The sequence below is a fragment of the Plodia interpunctella genome, chromosome 11 (assembly GCF_027563975.2).
Source record: "Plodia interpunctella isolate USDA-ARS_2022_Savannah chromosome 11, ilPloInte3.2, whole genome shotgun sequence".
NCBI classification, from domain to species: domain Eukaryota; kingdom Metazoa; phylum Arthropoda; class Insecta; order Lepidoptera; family Pyralidae; genus Plodia; species Plodia interpunctella.
The window spans coordinates 7,228,654-7,246,258 of NC_071304.1; the positions used below are offsets into that span (position 1 = coordinate 7,228,654).

The following is a 17,605-nucleotide window of genomic DNA, read 5'->3' on the forward strand; positions in this document are numbered from 1 at the left end:
TGACTGGATAAAAAGCTATTTGACAAATAGAACCCAATGCGTGGAAATATCTCGTATAAATAAAAAAAATGAAATGCAATCACACCGTTCCATTTTCAAAGAAAACAAATACGGGGTTCCACAAGGAAGTATATTGGGACCACTGCTATTTTTACTTTATATAAATGACATTATTTCAATAACTAAAAATAAATGTGTTTTGTTTGCTGACGACATTTCTATAATTATTGCTGATACTGACGACGATGTTAAATTCGAAACTGCCATAAATGTAACTGTTGAAGCGGTAACTAAATGGTTGAAATCTAATAATCTGCACGTAAATATTGGAAAAACGACATTTATACAATTTTTAAATTATCAGACTGTTAAACCTACTCTAAATATAAATTGCCAGAACCAACATTTGACAGAGGCTACTAGTACACTTTTCCTTGGGCTCACATTAGATAGCCATTGTAATTGGAAGGCTCATATAGATAGTGTGTGTAAAAAACTAAATAAATTTGTATTTGCTCTAAGGAAATTAAGGTCTATTTCTAATGAAAACATTGCTCGTACAGCGTACCACGGTTACGTAGCGTCAGTATTAAGATATGGACTTCTATTGTGGGGAAATTCAACAGACATAAAAAGGGCATTTATTACACAAAAAAAATGTTTAAGAGCATTGTATGGGAAGGGTCCTCTTGAGTCTTGTCGACCATTATTTAAGAATCACAGCATCCTGACTCTTACCTGTATGTACATCCTCGAGGTAGGAACTTTCGTTAGATCGCATTCGAACTATTTTACTAGAATCGGTGATATAGCCAACCGCAGATTTCCACATAGAGATCCCACTCGATTGGTAATACCAATTTGTAGAACTTCGCTTTTTGGTAATAATTGTTATGTCATGTCGGTAAAGGTGTATAACAAATTACCAAAGGATATTAGAGAGTTGCCAGAAAAACATTTTAAAACTCAATTGAGAAAATGGTTACTTGACCAATGTTTCTATGACATGGAAGAATTCTGGACCATGAGATGTCCATAATTTATAGTTTTATTTTAAGGAAATTATTGGCTTATTATTGGTTTAAATGTAAATTAGTATAATATTGTAATTGTAATTAAGGTACAAGTAGAAACATGATAAATTAAGATGACATTAATCGTGAAAATTTACATGCCGAGGAACGGCGAGACATGCTGGTCTATATCTTTTATTTGTAACACCTTTTTATACCGTGTTTCATGTAAATAAATAATTTCTATTTCTATTTCTATTTCTATTGATTTGAACCAAACCAACTAATAAAATGAAATCTTATCAATCAATCATAACATTTTCAAGGGGAAATGTGTAACCTTGATTTTCGTGTTTATTTTCCACATAAATGGCGAAAATTTTTATTTTCTATTATTAAATAAGAATGGAAATCTATTGTTAATAATAACTACTTATGTATCTGTAAACTATTACCAGTTGTTTGTAAACAAAATGTGCGTTATAGTATTGTACATTATATTTTGATGAGAAGTAAATTAAAAGTTTGTGAAAATTATGCCAAAACAAATAGACGGGATATCAGAGGCAATCAAAATTAACGGGAAACAATCTGTTACTAGACAAGCCTCAGTCAATAACGATGTAAGTGTCTTATTATATTGCTTACAAAAGGAAGAAATTTTTAAAGCCTTAACAACTGTTTAAAACAACTTTGCAGCTTGGGGCGCTCGCAGATGGGTGGGCTATAGATACGACAGTGCCCCTTGACCTGAAGAAGTCTGCTGATAAAGACGTAAGTGGCCCCCTGCGGACTTGTTTGTCATGATAAGTCTGTCCTCCCAATGACCCTATTGGCTTAATAACATATGATACATAGATATATTGCAATTCTTGCTTATGTGGCATCAGTATTTTTATTACATCTCCGTTTTATTGGCATAACAGTTTGGTTTGTGAAACTGTAAGGTGCTTCGGTTAGAGAGGGCCAGTAACATTGTTACTACAGTATTTGCATACAATACTTTTGAAAATCAAATTCAAATGGAGTCTTACATTCAGGTAGATTGTATATTATTATGTTTATTGTCAAATAGCAAAATACTTAGGTATTTTTTATAAACTTTCAATGGTATCGATACCTACTGTGATAGTGGGATCATCAACATAACATACCTGAGATTGTATTTTGTTATCAGAAATAGGCAGGAATTTTAAAAGTGCCTGATGTAAAGAACTTACTTACATAATTTTTATGGTGGTTATGCTGTCCTTGGAGAAATTTTGCTAACGGACTACTAAATGTTAATTTAATATCTCACTTCAATTACATTTATTTCAGACCCTCTAAAATTGATAAGAGTGCATGATGCAACTTTTTGAATTTGTTTCTTCGACTTTTGACATTAATTAACCAATCAGGTTATTATTAATTGTTAATTAAGTGATGGTCGATGGAATGCACTATATGATCACATTGTATGAATTGCTTAATCCCTTGATTGCAAACGTTGAAGATATGTCATAAGCAAAAATAATTGTTATCCAGTAGCTGCCTATTCAGTAGATATTCAGTAGATAGTTTAAAAAGCAAAAGTAAATATAATTCAAATAATAATTAAATATTGCCCCAATTCATTTTGTCTACAGCCCAAAAGAGCTACTAGTTAAAATAAAAAACCTCCCTTAAATGTAAAATAAATACCTAATAAATTGCATTCTGCAATATCTGTTCTGAAAGCTTCATAGCAACTTGTTGTTTATATGAATGTGTTGATAGGCTCTGCTCCTGGTAACTGATAAAGCATTAGGTACTGTGGTAATAATGTTTACTTTTTGGTTTATCAGTACCCCCAGCCCAGTTGGGTTTCCTCCTAGGAAGATAAAATATAATTTTGTCATTAATATATTTAATTTAAATATGCATAAGAAAATTATGATCTATTTAAATTTATTTTTTGTTTTATTTGATAACTTTTATTTGATTTCTTACCAGGATGAAACCCATCTCTGACATCAAGTCTTATTTATCATGATCATGTTATTAGTGTTGTGGAAAAATTTATCAAGTTATTAAAATAGTATTTATAGTAATAATAAATTTGTGTTGATTTTATCTACATTCATATTTTGCGTATTTTGTTTATTGTCACTGTTGCTTTCTTACAAATTAGGTAGACTATGACTGGTAAGTCTGATTGGAAAAATACTTTTGTCTTTTTCTGTCAATGTAAAATATTATAAAGTGTGATCGTGACAAAACATACTTAAGCATACTTTACTGTTACTAACAATCAAGTTTAAGAATAATTGATAAACTTAAGAATTCAGTTCATGTAGTAAATTTAATTTAGATTAATTAAATGAATATTAAAACTAAAATACATAAATAAAGCATATAAGTATATAAAAATGAAATAGTTTTTGTATAGTTAAATTAAAATGATGAAAGTTCACATTTTGTTACTGGGTGAAATACCTACTTAATAGATATGCCACTGGTTTAACATTTTCACTTTTCAATCTGGAAATTCTGACACTAATGGAGAGGGAAGGTTAGATATACAATTTATTATTATTATAAAACAGTAACTAGGTATTAAAATTATTAATTTATAGAGTCACTAAAAGAGGTACCTACCTATATAAACACTTGTTTTTATGTATACAATTTTTATTATCGTTAGATAATAACTGTTTATAGTTGTTATGTGGAAATGTTACTGAATTTGCGTAGGTACATTTCATACGCACACAGCCGTTGTTTTTCGAACGTTACAAGCTTGACTTGATATTGTTTGCACTAGATGTATATTCTTATGTATAATAAGATATGCATGACAGTAAGTATAAATAATTACAATTATGATAACAAACACTTGCGTCTAAAAATAGTCTTTAGTTAGTTGTGTTACGATTGAGAATCCCTTGTACGATATCATGATGGTCACTCGTCTCATTACCCCCTAGTTAGCAGGCGCGGATATGTGTTATCACCCTGGGTGGACGATCTCGACCTCTGAGCTCCCCACGGCCTGTCTGCTTTTGATAACACTCGCTATAAATTACATATAATTACCGTTTCTGCCATATTCGTCTTAGTACGTATTCAGTCTCAATCGTGTGCACACGTTGAATAATTCTCAATAAAATATCAGTGTGTTTATTTTTGCTTTCCTATATAATATCCTGATGGCTAAATTCGTTAAATACAGTGATTTTCTGTCCCCTTATTAATATATTTTTGTGATTTGTTTGGAAAGACTTATTGAATCAGAATTAGCTGATAGTTCTTCGCCGAAGGGCCAAGTTTTCGCTACGACCCGTCTCGGTGACAGCATACATGAATTATTCCGACGAACTGTTCCAAAAAATGACCATATCTTTGATGTTCCGTGTCAACCCCATCTACTATTCGGACTACTCCGATACGATCTAAGCTTGTATCTGAAACTATTGAAATTACTGCAAAAGAAGCATCTATTCTGCCATTGGCTCTACCATTTCGAATACTACAAGTTCGGTGTCTACTCTAAAGATATTACCTGACAACATAATATCGACTCGGACTCAAGACTTGATTGTACAATATGGATATCGTGGCTAATGTAAGTAACAAAAGTTGTGAGATATTACAGATTTAAACATACTTCTTTCCATTTTAATATTTTTTCTTTTCACCCCAATTTATAAATATATGTACTATATCTTAATAGTACCTATATAGGTACTTACGCATCTTCCTCGCGACAAACCGGGGAATGCCGCACCTCTGTAGGGAACCTTTAGGTACGATTAAAGGCGGTCTCCATTATATTAAAACCAAGAACCTGATATTGAATTAATCTATATTTATCTACTTTTGGTTATTTGTAATAAAATCACAAGTACATATAACGCACAAACTTATGTAGTTATCTCAGTAGATCCCTTATCGTTGACTCGTGTCACTAATGCTGGAGCAAAGGTTATCGTCGATACGAATTGAATGGTTCGTGAGGTCCTTTATATACAGAATCACGTCTTCTATATCATGAGGCAGATAGTCTCGTGTCGCAAGATAATTCGTAGAGAGCTCTTTTTGCAAGATAGCCAATAAATTATCTACTGTTTTTTTTTAAACTTGGTATAGTTTTAATAGAAATTACTATTAAAAATGTATTGTATTAAAAATGTTGCACATTTTTTTGGTTAAAAAAGTTTATTAGACCTAAATTACGCTTTTATAATACCTGTTATTTGTTTACAGTACCACCCGGTCCTCAAGGCCTTCCTCGCTGGTTCCTTCTCGGGCACCTTCAGCACCATCCTGTTCCAGCCCTTGGACCTGGTGAAGACCAGATTACAGAACCCCAGCCAGCATGTTGTTGCGGCGACTCTCAAGTTAGTACCATAAGTTTATATACCTAGCATGTTTATTTATTAAGCCAATGAAGGCTTAATTCTAGATTTTATAGTTTTTATTTAACAATTTCGCGGACGCTCCATGATAAAAGTTTAATTATTATAACTGCTATAGAAGTCGTGCGCCCGTGTAATTGTTAACTTGCCAACTTAGTTAGAGTGAATCTTGGAAGTTAAATTTGACCCACTCAACATCAGCTCATTCGAAAAATGGGCAATGGGTCAAGAATTGGCCTTAAATAACTATACAGTGTTAGTTTTTTAAAGCCAATTCTTGACCCACTGCCCATTTTTCGAATGAGCTGATGTTGAGTGGGTTAACATTTTCAAGGCGTACCTACCTACATCTTCAGTTCTGAAGACAACTAATGCGAAGTGGAAGTAACTATGTGTAAATTAGTTAATGCCCAAAAAATAAAATAAAAAAAGGCTCTGACGAAAGTAAAATACAAAGCGACACAAAATTTGAAGGACTTTGCTTGATGATATAGGTACGAAAATCTACGAAATTGTAATGAGTTTTATTTCTAGGTGACGAAGGAACCACACTTATGATGCCACAAAATGTGCTAAATATATTATGTCTTTCCAGCGGCCGAATCCAACCCGGCATGATAACAATCTTCGCAAACATAATCAGGCAGGAACAAATAGCCGGGCTGTGGCGCGGCATGGTGCCATCTATAGCCCGTTGCGTGCCTGGCGTGGGGCTATACTTCTCGTCCCTTCATTGGCTGAAGGCCAAACTTGGCAAGACCAGGAGCCAGGACCTGGGAGCGCTGGAAGCAGTAACCCTCGGAGTCGTCGCTAGGACTATGAGCGGAGTTGCGCTGATCCCCATCACTGTTATTAAAACAAGGTAAATAATATTACATATATTACACTGATTCACCTCTATGCGGAGCATTCAGGGGTCGAAGAGCGAGGTGTGACTCGCTTCTGATGTTCCAAGTGGAGCTAATGTATACGGTACTTAGGGTCTTGTTTGTGTTGTAGGACGGCAAACGAGCAAGCGGGTCACTTTATGTTAAGTGATCACCGCTGCCTATTTAGCCACATTCATGAATTCATGAAATAAAAAAAATTCTCCTTTTTGTTTTGGTCTGTCCGTTCTTAATAGTATCAGAAGTTTATGTAACAATCAGATCAATATTAAAATACGCAGTTTAAAGCGTCATAAACTCCTGATTATATCAGTATTAATGTCTATTGTAGGTAATACTTATTATATGCAAATAACCTGAAAATGCAAGTGGACAACGCAGTAGCCTGTATTGTGTTTTACTCGTATTCAATTCAATTTTATTTGAATAATTATGTTTTGAAGTCATCAACTGTCTACGCCTTAGCTTAGCCCACTTTTACGAAACTTTGTAAGTGGAGTCCGACGAAAAAGTGACTAACATACTAAATAGTTTTATCTCAGCTTGCATATTTCTTCATATAAATATATACTTCAATATAGTTACTTCTTTCAATTATTGAAATTACATATATAAATAACGTATATATGGTCAATATCAGATTTATACAAGCTAACAAGCAATGTGACAATACATAACCTATAAAAAACAATGTCCCACGCGTTATTAAGAAAATAATCACATTTGGTCATACATACTAACAAAAATAAATAATATTTATAATTTGTTTCACCATCATCTTCATCCTTACTTAACCCACTACTGGGCTAGGAGGCCTATAGCCTCCTTCTGTCTACACCAACCACCTTCTGACAGACAGAGATGGAAGTCTCTCCACCGACAAGAAATATGTTCTTAAATTAAAATGAAATGTTTATCATCAGATATGAATCCGGAGTATACAAGTACAACAGCCTGGGCGGAGCACTGAAGGCAATTTACAAGGCGGAGGGCCTGAGGGGGCTCTCGTGCGGCCTCGGGCCTACTTTGGCGAGAGATGCCCCCTTCTCGGGACTCTATCTCATGTTCTACACTCAGGCGAAGCAGTCTGTTCCTAAAGGTAAGTTTTACAATACCATCTTATGAATCCTATCCTAACTAATATTATAAATGTGAAAGTAAGTTTGTTACCTATTCACGATTTACCTGCTCAACCTGATCAATCAGTACTGTGAAGAACATAGGATAACTTTCATCCCGGAAAAATAAAACTGTCGTAAAAAAAAGTCCATATAAAAATTAACGAATGAAATTTATTTATACACATTGTTACGTTGTAAATAGATTAGAAATATATCAAATAATTTGGCATGTCATCACATCATTTCTGTGGGCGACTTCTCACCATCGAATCGACTCGAAGTGAGACGCAGCGAACCAATTACATTGTGCCATTGTAACGCACGACAACCACACAGCAATTCAATCAATGCGATGGTGAGAAGTGAAAGGCAAACCCACAATAACCCCTCTGATCTATTTACAACGTAACAACATTGTTACACAAAGTGGTGGTGCTCTGTCACCCACATTCGGTTTCCCTGTGTTATAGGGCTCCTCTCATATAGAACTTACAATTTTGTAATTTATTATTAGCAAAAAAAAAAGTCGTCACTATATAATTAAGTTATGTAATACCTCCCAGTAAAAATCCGTAGTAAGTCAGCGTAATAAACATCCTTAAAAAACGCAGTATTTTATATTGTGTCGACATACGTGTCAATATTAAATCTATGTAACGCCGGTTATTACTAACGGAAACGAATAATACGCCAAACTTTTGCGAGAAATAAGTTAAAATGAATTTACTTTTTAATTTCCAGAATGGAAGCAATCTCCCAGCGCGGCTAGTGTGGTCCACTTCAGCTGCGGCATACTGGCCGGTATAGCCGCTTCATTGGCCACCAACCCGGCAGACGTTCTCAAGACCAAGATGCAGTTGTATCCGGACAAGTTTCCTAACGCCTTCAGTGCTGCCCTCTATGTCCAACAGGTGGAATTTTAAAATAATTTACTATATTTATTTAATTCTAAATTTAATAACATTTCGCTTTAGTGCACGCTTTTTATCTCCCTGAGACAAGAACACAATATCAAGAATATTATGTACCTAACTATGCAATCATAACGAGCCAAAGATAAGAATATATATTGGCTAAAAGACAAATTTAATAAACTTCGTATTTATTTAGAATGTTTAATTAGTTGTTGGCATTACTATGCTTTAGTATAGTTCAGTGGCATGTTTCAGAATCTCATAATACTATCAAACCATCCACATGCCTTAACTGAATTTAAAGTATGAATTTAGTTAAAAACTCGAGATCAAACTTTCAAATATTTACACCACGGGGCCACAATGGAGGATAAAAGTTTCTATAGAATTAATAATATACAGTATGATTTTGCAACAGCCAAATTTGTATAAAATAAGAATGTTTTATTGTGTATAAGTAATCTCTTTCTAACAGCTCTCTGTAAAAGTCAGACCATTTGTTTAGAAGTTTGACCTTCACAGACGTTTTTCTATTTCTTCTCTTAATCAAAGTTACATAATATTCCTAAAAACTAGAATCTGCTATCATTTGTTTAAATGGTACATAATTTTATCCGGCTTTGTCATGTCTGTTCTATTGATTAGGTATATCATTGTCACGAGCCACGAGCAGTTACCGTGCCAAAGAAAATTATCTATTTCACACCCGCGCTCTTATCTAAGGTCAAATTGATGAGCTCAAATATACATTATTGAACAGTTTTATAATTCATGGAAATATGATACCAAACTGTTAATGAATAAAATCTGATTCAGCTTCTCCCTTATTTTGGTCAAAGATGAAATGTGTGTAATGATAGTATGACTTGGTTGATACCTATAGGAAATACCAATGTAAAAACTTAAAGTGATCAAGAATAGGTAGATACAATATAAATTTATTAAGCCATCTTCTTCGGGTATGTTACTACTATCAAGATTTTATTCAAGCCAAAGGTATCTGACATGACTTTTTCGACTATTTATTGAAATAAACGTGGCAAGTAGTCGCATACACGAATGAACTTAAATGTATTTTAGGTTAGGCCATATTAAATCTAGTACACATATTAATGTTTTTTATTATCCAATAACTGAAAATTTTATCATTTTGTCAATAAAACCTCTAGACCTGGTAGATTAGATTGCAAGCAAGACTTGGGGTCATTTTGTGCCAATTAGGTTCTTGATATTGCGACATCATTCAATAAGGAAACGGCCTATGGTCAATTAAGTACAGGTTATGTCTTATACGTTACATGAGGCTATCAAACTGTTTTCTGATAAGCTGCCCTTCCTTATGTGCAAAATCTGTCTGTGTGGTAGATGCTATATTAGATATGGCGTCGTAAACTCCTCCATCAGGATGCATGTCGTCAGTTTAGAGTTTGCACATACAAATCCCTTCTTACTTTTGCCAATTCTCGAGTTTTCGCTAAGAATAAATATCAGCGATTAAGTACTTATGTATTTTTTCAATTGTTTCAGACATATGGCATCAGGGGATACTTCAAAGGGGCTGTTCCAAGAATGCTGCGTAGAACTCTGATGGCTGCCATGGCGTGGACGGTATTCGAAGAGATAACTCGATCAATTGGCTTAAAATGATACAGATTAATCGATTAAAGAAATCGAATTGATTGATCGTAAATCAGCTCACTGAGTGTGGGTGCTATGTTCCTAGATTTTTATATATATTGGAGTTTGACCTGTTTTTATTGCCTTGTGTAGCCGTTTATATAATCACATAATAAAAGTTATTTTATTAGATTAGGTTGCCAAGAGGTTTGAGATAAACTGTGTATCTTTGTTAAGTTTTTTGTTACCATAAAAACCATGTTAAACATGAAACATGTAATCATAGCTGTAAAATGTGATATTTCTTGTAATAAATTGTTGGAATAAATAATATTCTACTTTCATTGCCCTGCCTACTTGGTTGTCGAAGAGGATTCTTTATACTTGGATTCACTTTTATGTATGATGGCTATAAATCCTAAGAAAGCAATTGAAGAAAACACTTTTTTAACAAAATGTATATCTATATTCACATATTTACAATTATATTTTAGTCTACAATTTTCCTATATGTATAAATAGACAACATATTTTTCTTTCAAATTCAAAATGTCAATACAATACGAAAATAAAATTTATCAAAGGAATATCATAGGTAAATTTTAGTTTCGAAAATAATATTTTTTATGGCGACAACACTCTTTGGTCCACTAAAGCGACATTATTCCATCGTCATTAATTTTAAAGTATGCTTACTAACGTTTTAAAACTGGAGATAATCAATAATCTGAAACACTTTAGTGGATCGCATCACAATCTGTAATATATAAAAAAATGACTAACAACGGCATACAAAATTGAAGAGGCGTAAATCCTTTGATAAATTATTATTATTTATATTATTATTATATTTACTATTATTTATGAATATTATAATTCACAAATAATCATTCAGTGAATAAGTTTTTTTGGGCTATCAGAAAAAGGCTTATTCGAATATTTATGTGCAGCACAAATATTTGGACAATATCTAAATTTTAAATTGGCGAGTAGTTACATATATAATAACGTCGTAATTTTTTTATTAATACCTATTAAATGCTCTAGTTTAAATTTTTGTCAATTCCTGTAATAACGAATTTCTATTTGAGCCTAACAATGCCCAATCCCCGTGTTGTGTTATTGGACACTTTAGCTATTACTCACTTTACTTTTGATAAAGTCTGATAGCTATATTCACCATAACTAAAAACATTATAAAAACTCCAATCCTTCATACTTGAGGTTCTCTACAAGTGAGTCATGAAGTAATACAGTACCATCAGTTTTAAATGCACTTATGTATGTGGCAGTCTTCCCTTCGAACTCTGTACTCTTCAACGCAACGATAGCTTCATCATTAGTTCCAGGAATAAATTTGAATGATGAGTAGCCATATTTAGGTTGACGTTTTGTGATCTGAAAGAGATAAAAGCATTAAGTTTTGTTTTTGTTTCAAGAGAGAATTGCTTCAATTCCAATGGATTTCAAAGACTATTATATTATATATTAGTATTACTTTGCATTTTGATTTATCATTTAGTGTAATATGGAGAGAAACAAAATATGTCGACGCCAAATCGTCTTTAGTTGGTCAGAAAAAGTTATAGAAATTTGGATCGGCCAAAATACCGCATCTATAATCATGAAGAAATGACATCAATGAAGTTCAAACTAAAAGTTTGGACTATAGTACTGGCTGGACACTCGGATTTTATTTTATGAAGCGAAGGAATCGCTATGCACACAGACAAAGTACGTGACGTGTAAGGCAACGTGTTAATGTGCGTGAGTTAAAACAAACAGCTTTCAATTGAAGTCTGACTGAATCTGAGCAGGGAAGTAATCTTTAGAGTGCGGCGCAGAAAGTGTCCTTACTGTAAGTAGGCACTCTTTTTTTTAAACAGTAACTGTATTGATTTAGAATGTTTTTTCTACAAACTTAAATGCAATAACTATATACAAACAAATGGACTATCACCTCAAATGCCTGTATAGTCTTGAATTCACTATCAGCTGTGATCAAATAGTTGCATCCCCTCACTTCATCCAAGGTTTCATTGTAGGCATCGTGGCTACATCTCCGGGGCAAGAAGTGCCATTTCTGAGTAACAGATGACCACACTCCTGACTCGTGGATCATGTACCCTGGCCATTGGATGCCAATGGAGCTTCGGATTGATTTATATTGATTTACCCAGCTCAGGTGTTGAACCTGAAAAATATTCAATTTATCATTGGAAAATTATTATAAGTCCAATAAGAAACAATAATATGACTTATGAAGTCTAATAATGATACCAATAAAAAGTATGCCACATTGAAAAAAGGGTAATACAGGTAATAGAGAAAGAAGCTTATGTTGCACATCAATGGTTTATCTAAGCATTACTATAACTTAATCAATTCAATCAAATTTTCTATAACTGTGTTGTATTTGTTGAAGATATTGCTTATCAATAAAAAGTAGATAATGGTCTCCTTGAAATGCCCTACATATTCTATCAAAATGAAATCAGTCTCATTGTTGGTATAAGCAAACATCCTTCAAATAAAAATAAAGCCTAACCAAACAAAACTTCATTACTTAAGAATTTATTTGACACAGTTCATGGTTAAAATTTACTGATAAATATTCCAATAACGCAAATTATAAACTTTGTAAAAGTGAAAGTGTCTATTATTCAATAAATAAATTACCTCTCCATTCATATTGATTGCCTTCACCCACATTGGGTCATAACTCTGGAAGTTTCCTGCCGCAGTAGTCCACTCTTTGCCCATAGAGCCAACATATAAGATGTCATCTTTCACTGTTGCCCATTCAGATTTAAAACCTTTTTCAGCATATCCATTTCCATCTGTCAATATCACCCAGGGCACAACTTTATTGTTTATGATTTCGAAGACCTGAAAGAAAACAGTGGATAGTCATTAATTGGCATGAAACACACACATTGACTTTATTGTCAATATTAATTGAGTGGTTTGCCATTGCCTTCTCTATTTTGCTTAATAGTACATAAATTTATCAAACAGAATGAGTGGTGCATTATAATATATATCTATATGCTTATTGACAATTAAATGATTGTATCCAAGAATTTGAAATACTGATCAAATGTATAGATGGACTTGTGTATCAACTTGTAAAGTGCAATTTGGATGCATAAAGGTCCTCCAAGAAAAAGTAGAAAAATGGACCTGAAGCTCCCAGTAAGAAGAGTGAGATGGAAATAGGTCTTACACAAAATTTCAGTTAAGTTTTTCTAGATAATCTTATATGTAACATCAAAGTTCAGATTTTTGAAGGAACATTTTTTTTAAATAGATCTTGAAAAATCATTCATAAATTATTTCTGTCATTGAAGTACAACATACAATAAAATAATTTATACTTACCATACCAGAGCGATCATCAAAGGTGAGCAATCTGCCATCATAAATAATCAGCTCCGATAGCTCCATGCCTCTTCCTTTATGAGAGTATGTTGAAGAAAGTTGTATTGCTGGTGTTAGGTCCCAATTCACATTCACATATTGCTTTTTCTTATCATAAACAAGATACCCTTTCTTTAAATAACTAACATAAGTATGTGGCTTTGTGCTACTTTTAGAATTTGTATCTAAATCGGCTACTATACCAAACCGAAATGTCACTAGATCACCATTGTGCACTGGCTGAGAAAATGGATATGTTCTATTGTATCGTCGTGAAATACTCGTCCATTTATGTGTTACATGGGTTTGGTCTGTAGTCCACCAATTGTAATAAAATAACACTAACAAAAATACTCCGACTAAAGCTATTAGAAACACAAACTGGGGTTGAATCCTAACTGTGTTCCCGACTCGATAAGTCGCAGGCGTACGGAGCGCCTTCCTCCAATCCCGAAGAGTACCTCTCATGTTTCTATCTTCGAATTCGTAAGTGTCATACATAATATTAATGAATTTTATTCCATTATTTCTTTCACTCACAATATATGTAAACTAGAAGCTAAATTGAATGACTAGTAAATAATGATCAAAGCAGCAATGGTTTTCGATAACACTGTTCACTATTTACATTATACCTATGAATGACTTATTTATTCTTTATGGAGTATTAACTGCGCTAGATGTTGTAATATTTAATATATAAATATATGTGAGGTATAATGACTTAAACAGAAAAATATGGTTCATTTTGTCCAAATATTAGAAGAATGCTCATTTAAAAATTAATTCCACAATCACGCCAAAACTCAGAAGTGACATTTAATCGGATGACGTTGACAAAAATAATCAACTTGACAATGTCAGTTTTGTTATTTTTATTATATAGGCATTGCGAAGCAAAGCCAAACCAATAAATGGTGACGCGAATGTAATAAAAAGCAGATATGAACTAAAAATAGGAAGGATAGAATATGCGTGCACCCACCCTGAATCAATAGATTCAGCTTCTTCCAAATTTATTCTCTTTATTCTCACAGTAAGACCCTAGTTAATTAGGTACTACTAGCGTTATCTAGCCCACATGGAATACATATCCCCAACTGTTGCAAGTAGTATAGTAGCTACTAGTGAGAAATAAATAAATATAAATATCAGGACAAATCACACAGATTAAGCTAGCCTAAAAGTAAGTTCTAGACTTGTGTTATGAGATTCTAACTCAACGATACTATATTTTATAATTAAGACACATACAGATGAATATCCAAGACCCGGGCCAATCAGAAAAAGATCATTTTTCATCATGACCCGACCGGGGATCGAACCCGGCACCTCTCGGTTCAGTGGCAAGAACTTTACCACTGCGCCACCGAGGTCGTCCTGTAAGTTACGTTATGGAACCTTAAAAATTAGCAATTCTATGTAATATTTTTATACCTGTAAATTCTACCAAAAGAAAAAAAAATTAAGGACTTTAAACAAATAAACTAGGTTTTTTTTTCAGGAACAGGAAATATGACTTCTTTACGTGCTTAGGGACATAAGTGGGAACATACCCATAAATTCAGAAAGGGCCTCGCGCGCGGGTTCGGAACTACCAAAACATACTTATATAAAAAATGGTCCCTGGCAGATAATGACATTTCAATAGAAAATTTCCAATTTTGATCGTCGCGAGGTCGTTGACATTATGGATGTTTTTGACAACTGTGGTTTTCTATCAACAAGATAAAAGATCATTACAATACCTACGGAAATTTCTATCTCTGTCTGTTATAAATGAATAAAAATATAAAATAAAAATGTCACACGGCATGTTTACAAACGTACTTTGGTATTTGGAATTTTTTGCTTTTATAATTTTATTGGTATTATTTTTCATGCTAGTACTGTATATAGCTAGTTTGAACTACGTCTACTACAATCCCCGCTATGATAAGCTTAAAAAGTATGTATCCTTACATATTATAAAACAAAGTCCTCTGCCGCGTCTGTCAGTCTGTCTGTTCGCAATAAAGTCAAAAATTACTGCTACTAGGTACTACTACTACTACGGATTTTCATGTAGTATTCGCCAATAGATAGTGTGGTTCCTGAGGAATGTTTAGGGTATATAATTTACTTATTATGTTTTTACCCGTGCTAAGCCGGGTAATTAATGTGCTTTGAACCACAAACTACTTACAAGTACATTTCGATGGATAAGGATAAATAATGTTTTCCTGTAGGTATGTGTATATGTATAGTATGTGTATAGACAATGGCATAGGGCAAAAGTTTGTAATATATCTAAAACTATTGTATGATCTTTTAAGAGACCTTCTTTTTTAGCGTATCGACTAATGCCTAGAATAAGATTTGTGAAAACTTTAAGGCACAGCTATTGCGTCGAGGCATCTGGTCCTTTTGCGTGCAGGTTGTAGATCACGCAGGGTAAAATATTATGTGTTGCCATTGTCTGGGGGAAATACTATATTAGACTAACAGTTTCCGACCTATATTCTCACTTGGACGAATTTTATTTGCTCCCCTAGTCACTCATTTTGACTATACCTCTATAATCTCCATGTCATGCAAATCTCTTGTGTCGTTCGAGTGGATAGTAAGTAGTTCGTGTAGTTTGTCCATAACTTCGGTGTTATATAAAATGACATAGGGACCCATTTATGACCTGGCGTACACAGATCATTATCTGGCAAAACTATAGGTACTAAGCCTCTTTCATTTAATTCTTGTATATCTGTGCAGGAACATAAACTGCAACAACTGAAATAGTATAAAACAAAGTCGCTCGTCGCGCCTTGTCTGTTTCTAATAGATTTTGATGCAGTTTGCACTATTGTCAATTTATTAACGAAGGTTTTTATTACATGCAAAACAGCGTATTGACCGTGCGAAGCTAGATTCGCTATAAGAAGGTAGTACATAAATATAGAAGGCTAAAATAATAAATGAAAAGTCTTCTGCATTTTTCAGATACATGTCTGACGACACTTGGCTGATTCAGGCGTAAAAATAGTTGATTTTCTATATACCTACGTCTAGTGAATGCAAACCAATCAAGTTGCCGGAGATGTACAGCCCCAGACTCAAGCTGCAAAGAAGTTCATCAGAATAGACCATGAGAAAGAACAAAAAATATACCGAATTAAGTAAACATTATTTTTACTTAGTTTATTTGAAAGTTAAATTTAATTTTTTATTTAGTATGATGTTGTTATTCTAAAATATTCGAAATTAAAACATCTTTATAGAGGGTTGACTACAGGCCACAGGCAGGCGGCCGGTCAGAACAGAATTAACATTTTACCTACTTATTTTATGCGGATCGTAGGCCTCAAGTGTCACAGCCGAACGAAAAAGTTACTAGAAACACGCGAGGGTGAGAGATAAAGACATTTGTCGAGGAAGCCGAATCTTCGGCTCCGATATCCTTTTTAAATCTGGGCGTTTTCCCGGTTTTTAATATAAGGGGTTACTTATTGTAATTACATCAGTTGGTGTTAGGTAGTTAAAGTACCTATCCCTATATTTTTTGCCATTTGTAGACACATTTGACTATTTGTTTTCTATTCCAGTCAACACCCGCATATGGTCCTACGACCAACACGCCAGAGACCAGTGTGCTTTGAAAGTGACTGTGTTTGGTTTTGCCGTTTAATGTTCAGTATATTAACTATTGCCTTATGTTATTATTTCGCGTACGCCTTTCTTTCTGATACTAAACTCAGGTTTGGTATATTTGTGCCATAGTTATTATTACGCCGACATTAAATAAAAAAACTTTAAGTAGATATATATTTATTTTATTTTTTAACCAACACTTATCCTTAGGTATTCTCAATTCAGGACCCATATCATATATTTAGGAATGCAACTTCAAAAGGAAAAAAACGGTCTTGCCAATCCTATCGTGTTCTTATAAATCGTTCTATACGCTTCGAAAATGAATTAAAGCTAATTTAATAATAAAACTAATGGAGTGTACGAAAGTGAAGGTTGAATGAGCTGCCAAGTGCCAACAAAAGGCTCAGGTAGGTGTCGGTTCAATGGGTCGTGGACGTGACTCGCTTTTCGATCATTCATGATTGATAGGTGTAAAATTTCTTTTGCAAGTAAATAGCAGTCTCACTCATAGATGTGTTTACGCCGGGCAATTACTTTTACACCAGGTTTACGACCGGTCGTAAGCTCAAATATAGCTCGCATAAGATGAGGTCTTTAGCAGGCTCCAGCTCAGACTCTAGGAAACAT

At 33.7% G+C, this 17,605-nt stretch overlaps 2 protein-coding genes and 1 long non-coding RNA gene across 4 annotated transcripts; 2 read left to right on the forward strand and 1 right to left on the reverse strand.

Moving 5' to 3' along the window:
• The first annotated feature begins 1,274 nt into the window (after positions 1-1,274).
• Positions 1,275-10,262, forward strand: LOC128673534 (mitochondrial glycine transporter B-like). 2 transcript variants are annotated; one of them, XM_053751449.2, is made up of 7 exons: positions 1,275-1,636; positions 1,713-1,787; positions 5,241-5,374; positions 5,988-6,254; positions 7,203-7,378; positions 8,142-8,311; positions 9,842-10,262. In XM_053751449.2, the coding sequence occupies exons 1-7, from the start codon at positions 1,550-1,552 to the stop codon at positions 9,959-9,961; spliced, it is 1,029 nt and encodes a 342-aa protein (XP_053607424.1). In that variant the 5' UTR covers positions 1,275-1,549; the 3' UTR covers positions 9,962-10,262. The 2 variants fall into 2 exon arrangements, with proteins under 2 accessions (XP_053607424.1, XP_053607425.1); XM_053751450.2 differs by lacking the exons at positions 1,275-1,636; positions 1,713-1,787 and adding an exon at positions 4,075-4,599.
• Positions 10,263-10,938: 676 nt separating this feature from the next.
• Positions 10,939-14,175, reverse strand: LOC128673533 (uncharacterized protein). The gene is made up of 4 exons (XM_053751448.2): positions 13,313-14,175; positions 12,611-12,820; positions 11,892-12,125; positions 10,939-11,329 (listed from the first exon to the last, which is right to left on the reverse strand). Exons 1-4 carry the CDS (start codon positions 13,850-13,852, stop codon positions 11,126-11,128), a joined length of 1,188 nt encoding a protein of 395 aa, XP_053607423.1. The 5' UTR covers positions 13,853-14,175; the 3' UTR covers positions 10,939-11,125.
• Positions 14,176-14,923: 748 nt separating this feature from the next.
• LOC128673620 (uncharacterized) lies at positions 14,924-17,147 on the forward strand. The gene is made up of 3 exons (XR_008405098.2): positions 14,924-15,299; positions 16,328-16,503; positions 16,930-17,147. It is a non-coding gene; the product is annotated as an uncharacterized LOC128673620 (long non-coding RNA).
• Positions 17,148-17,605: the final 458 nt, after the last annotated feature.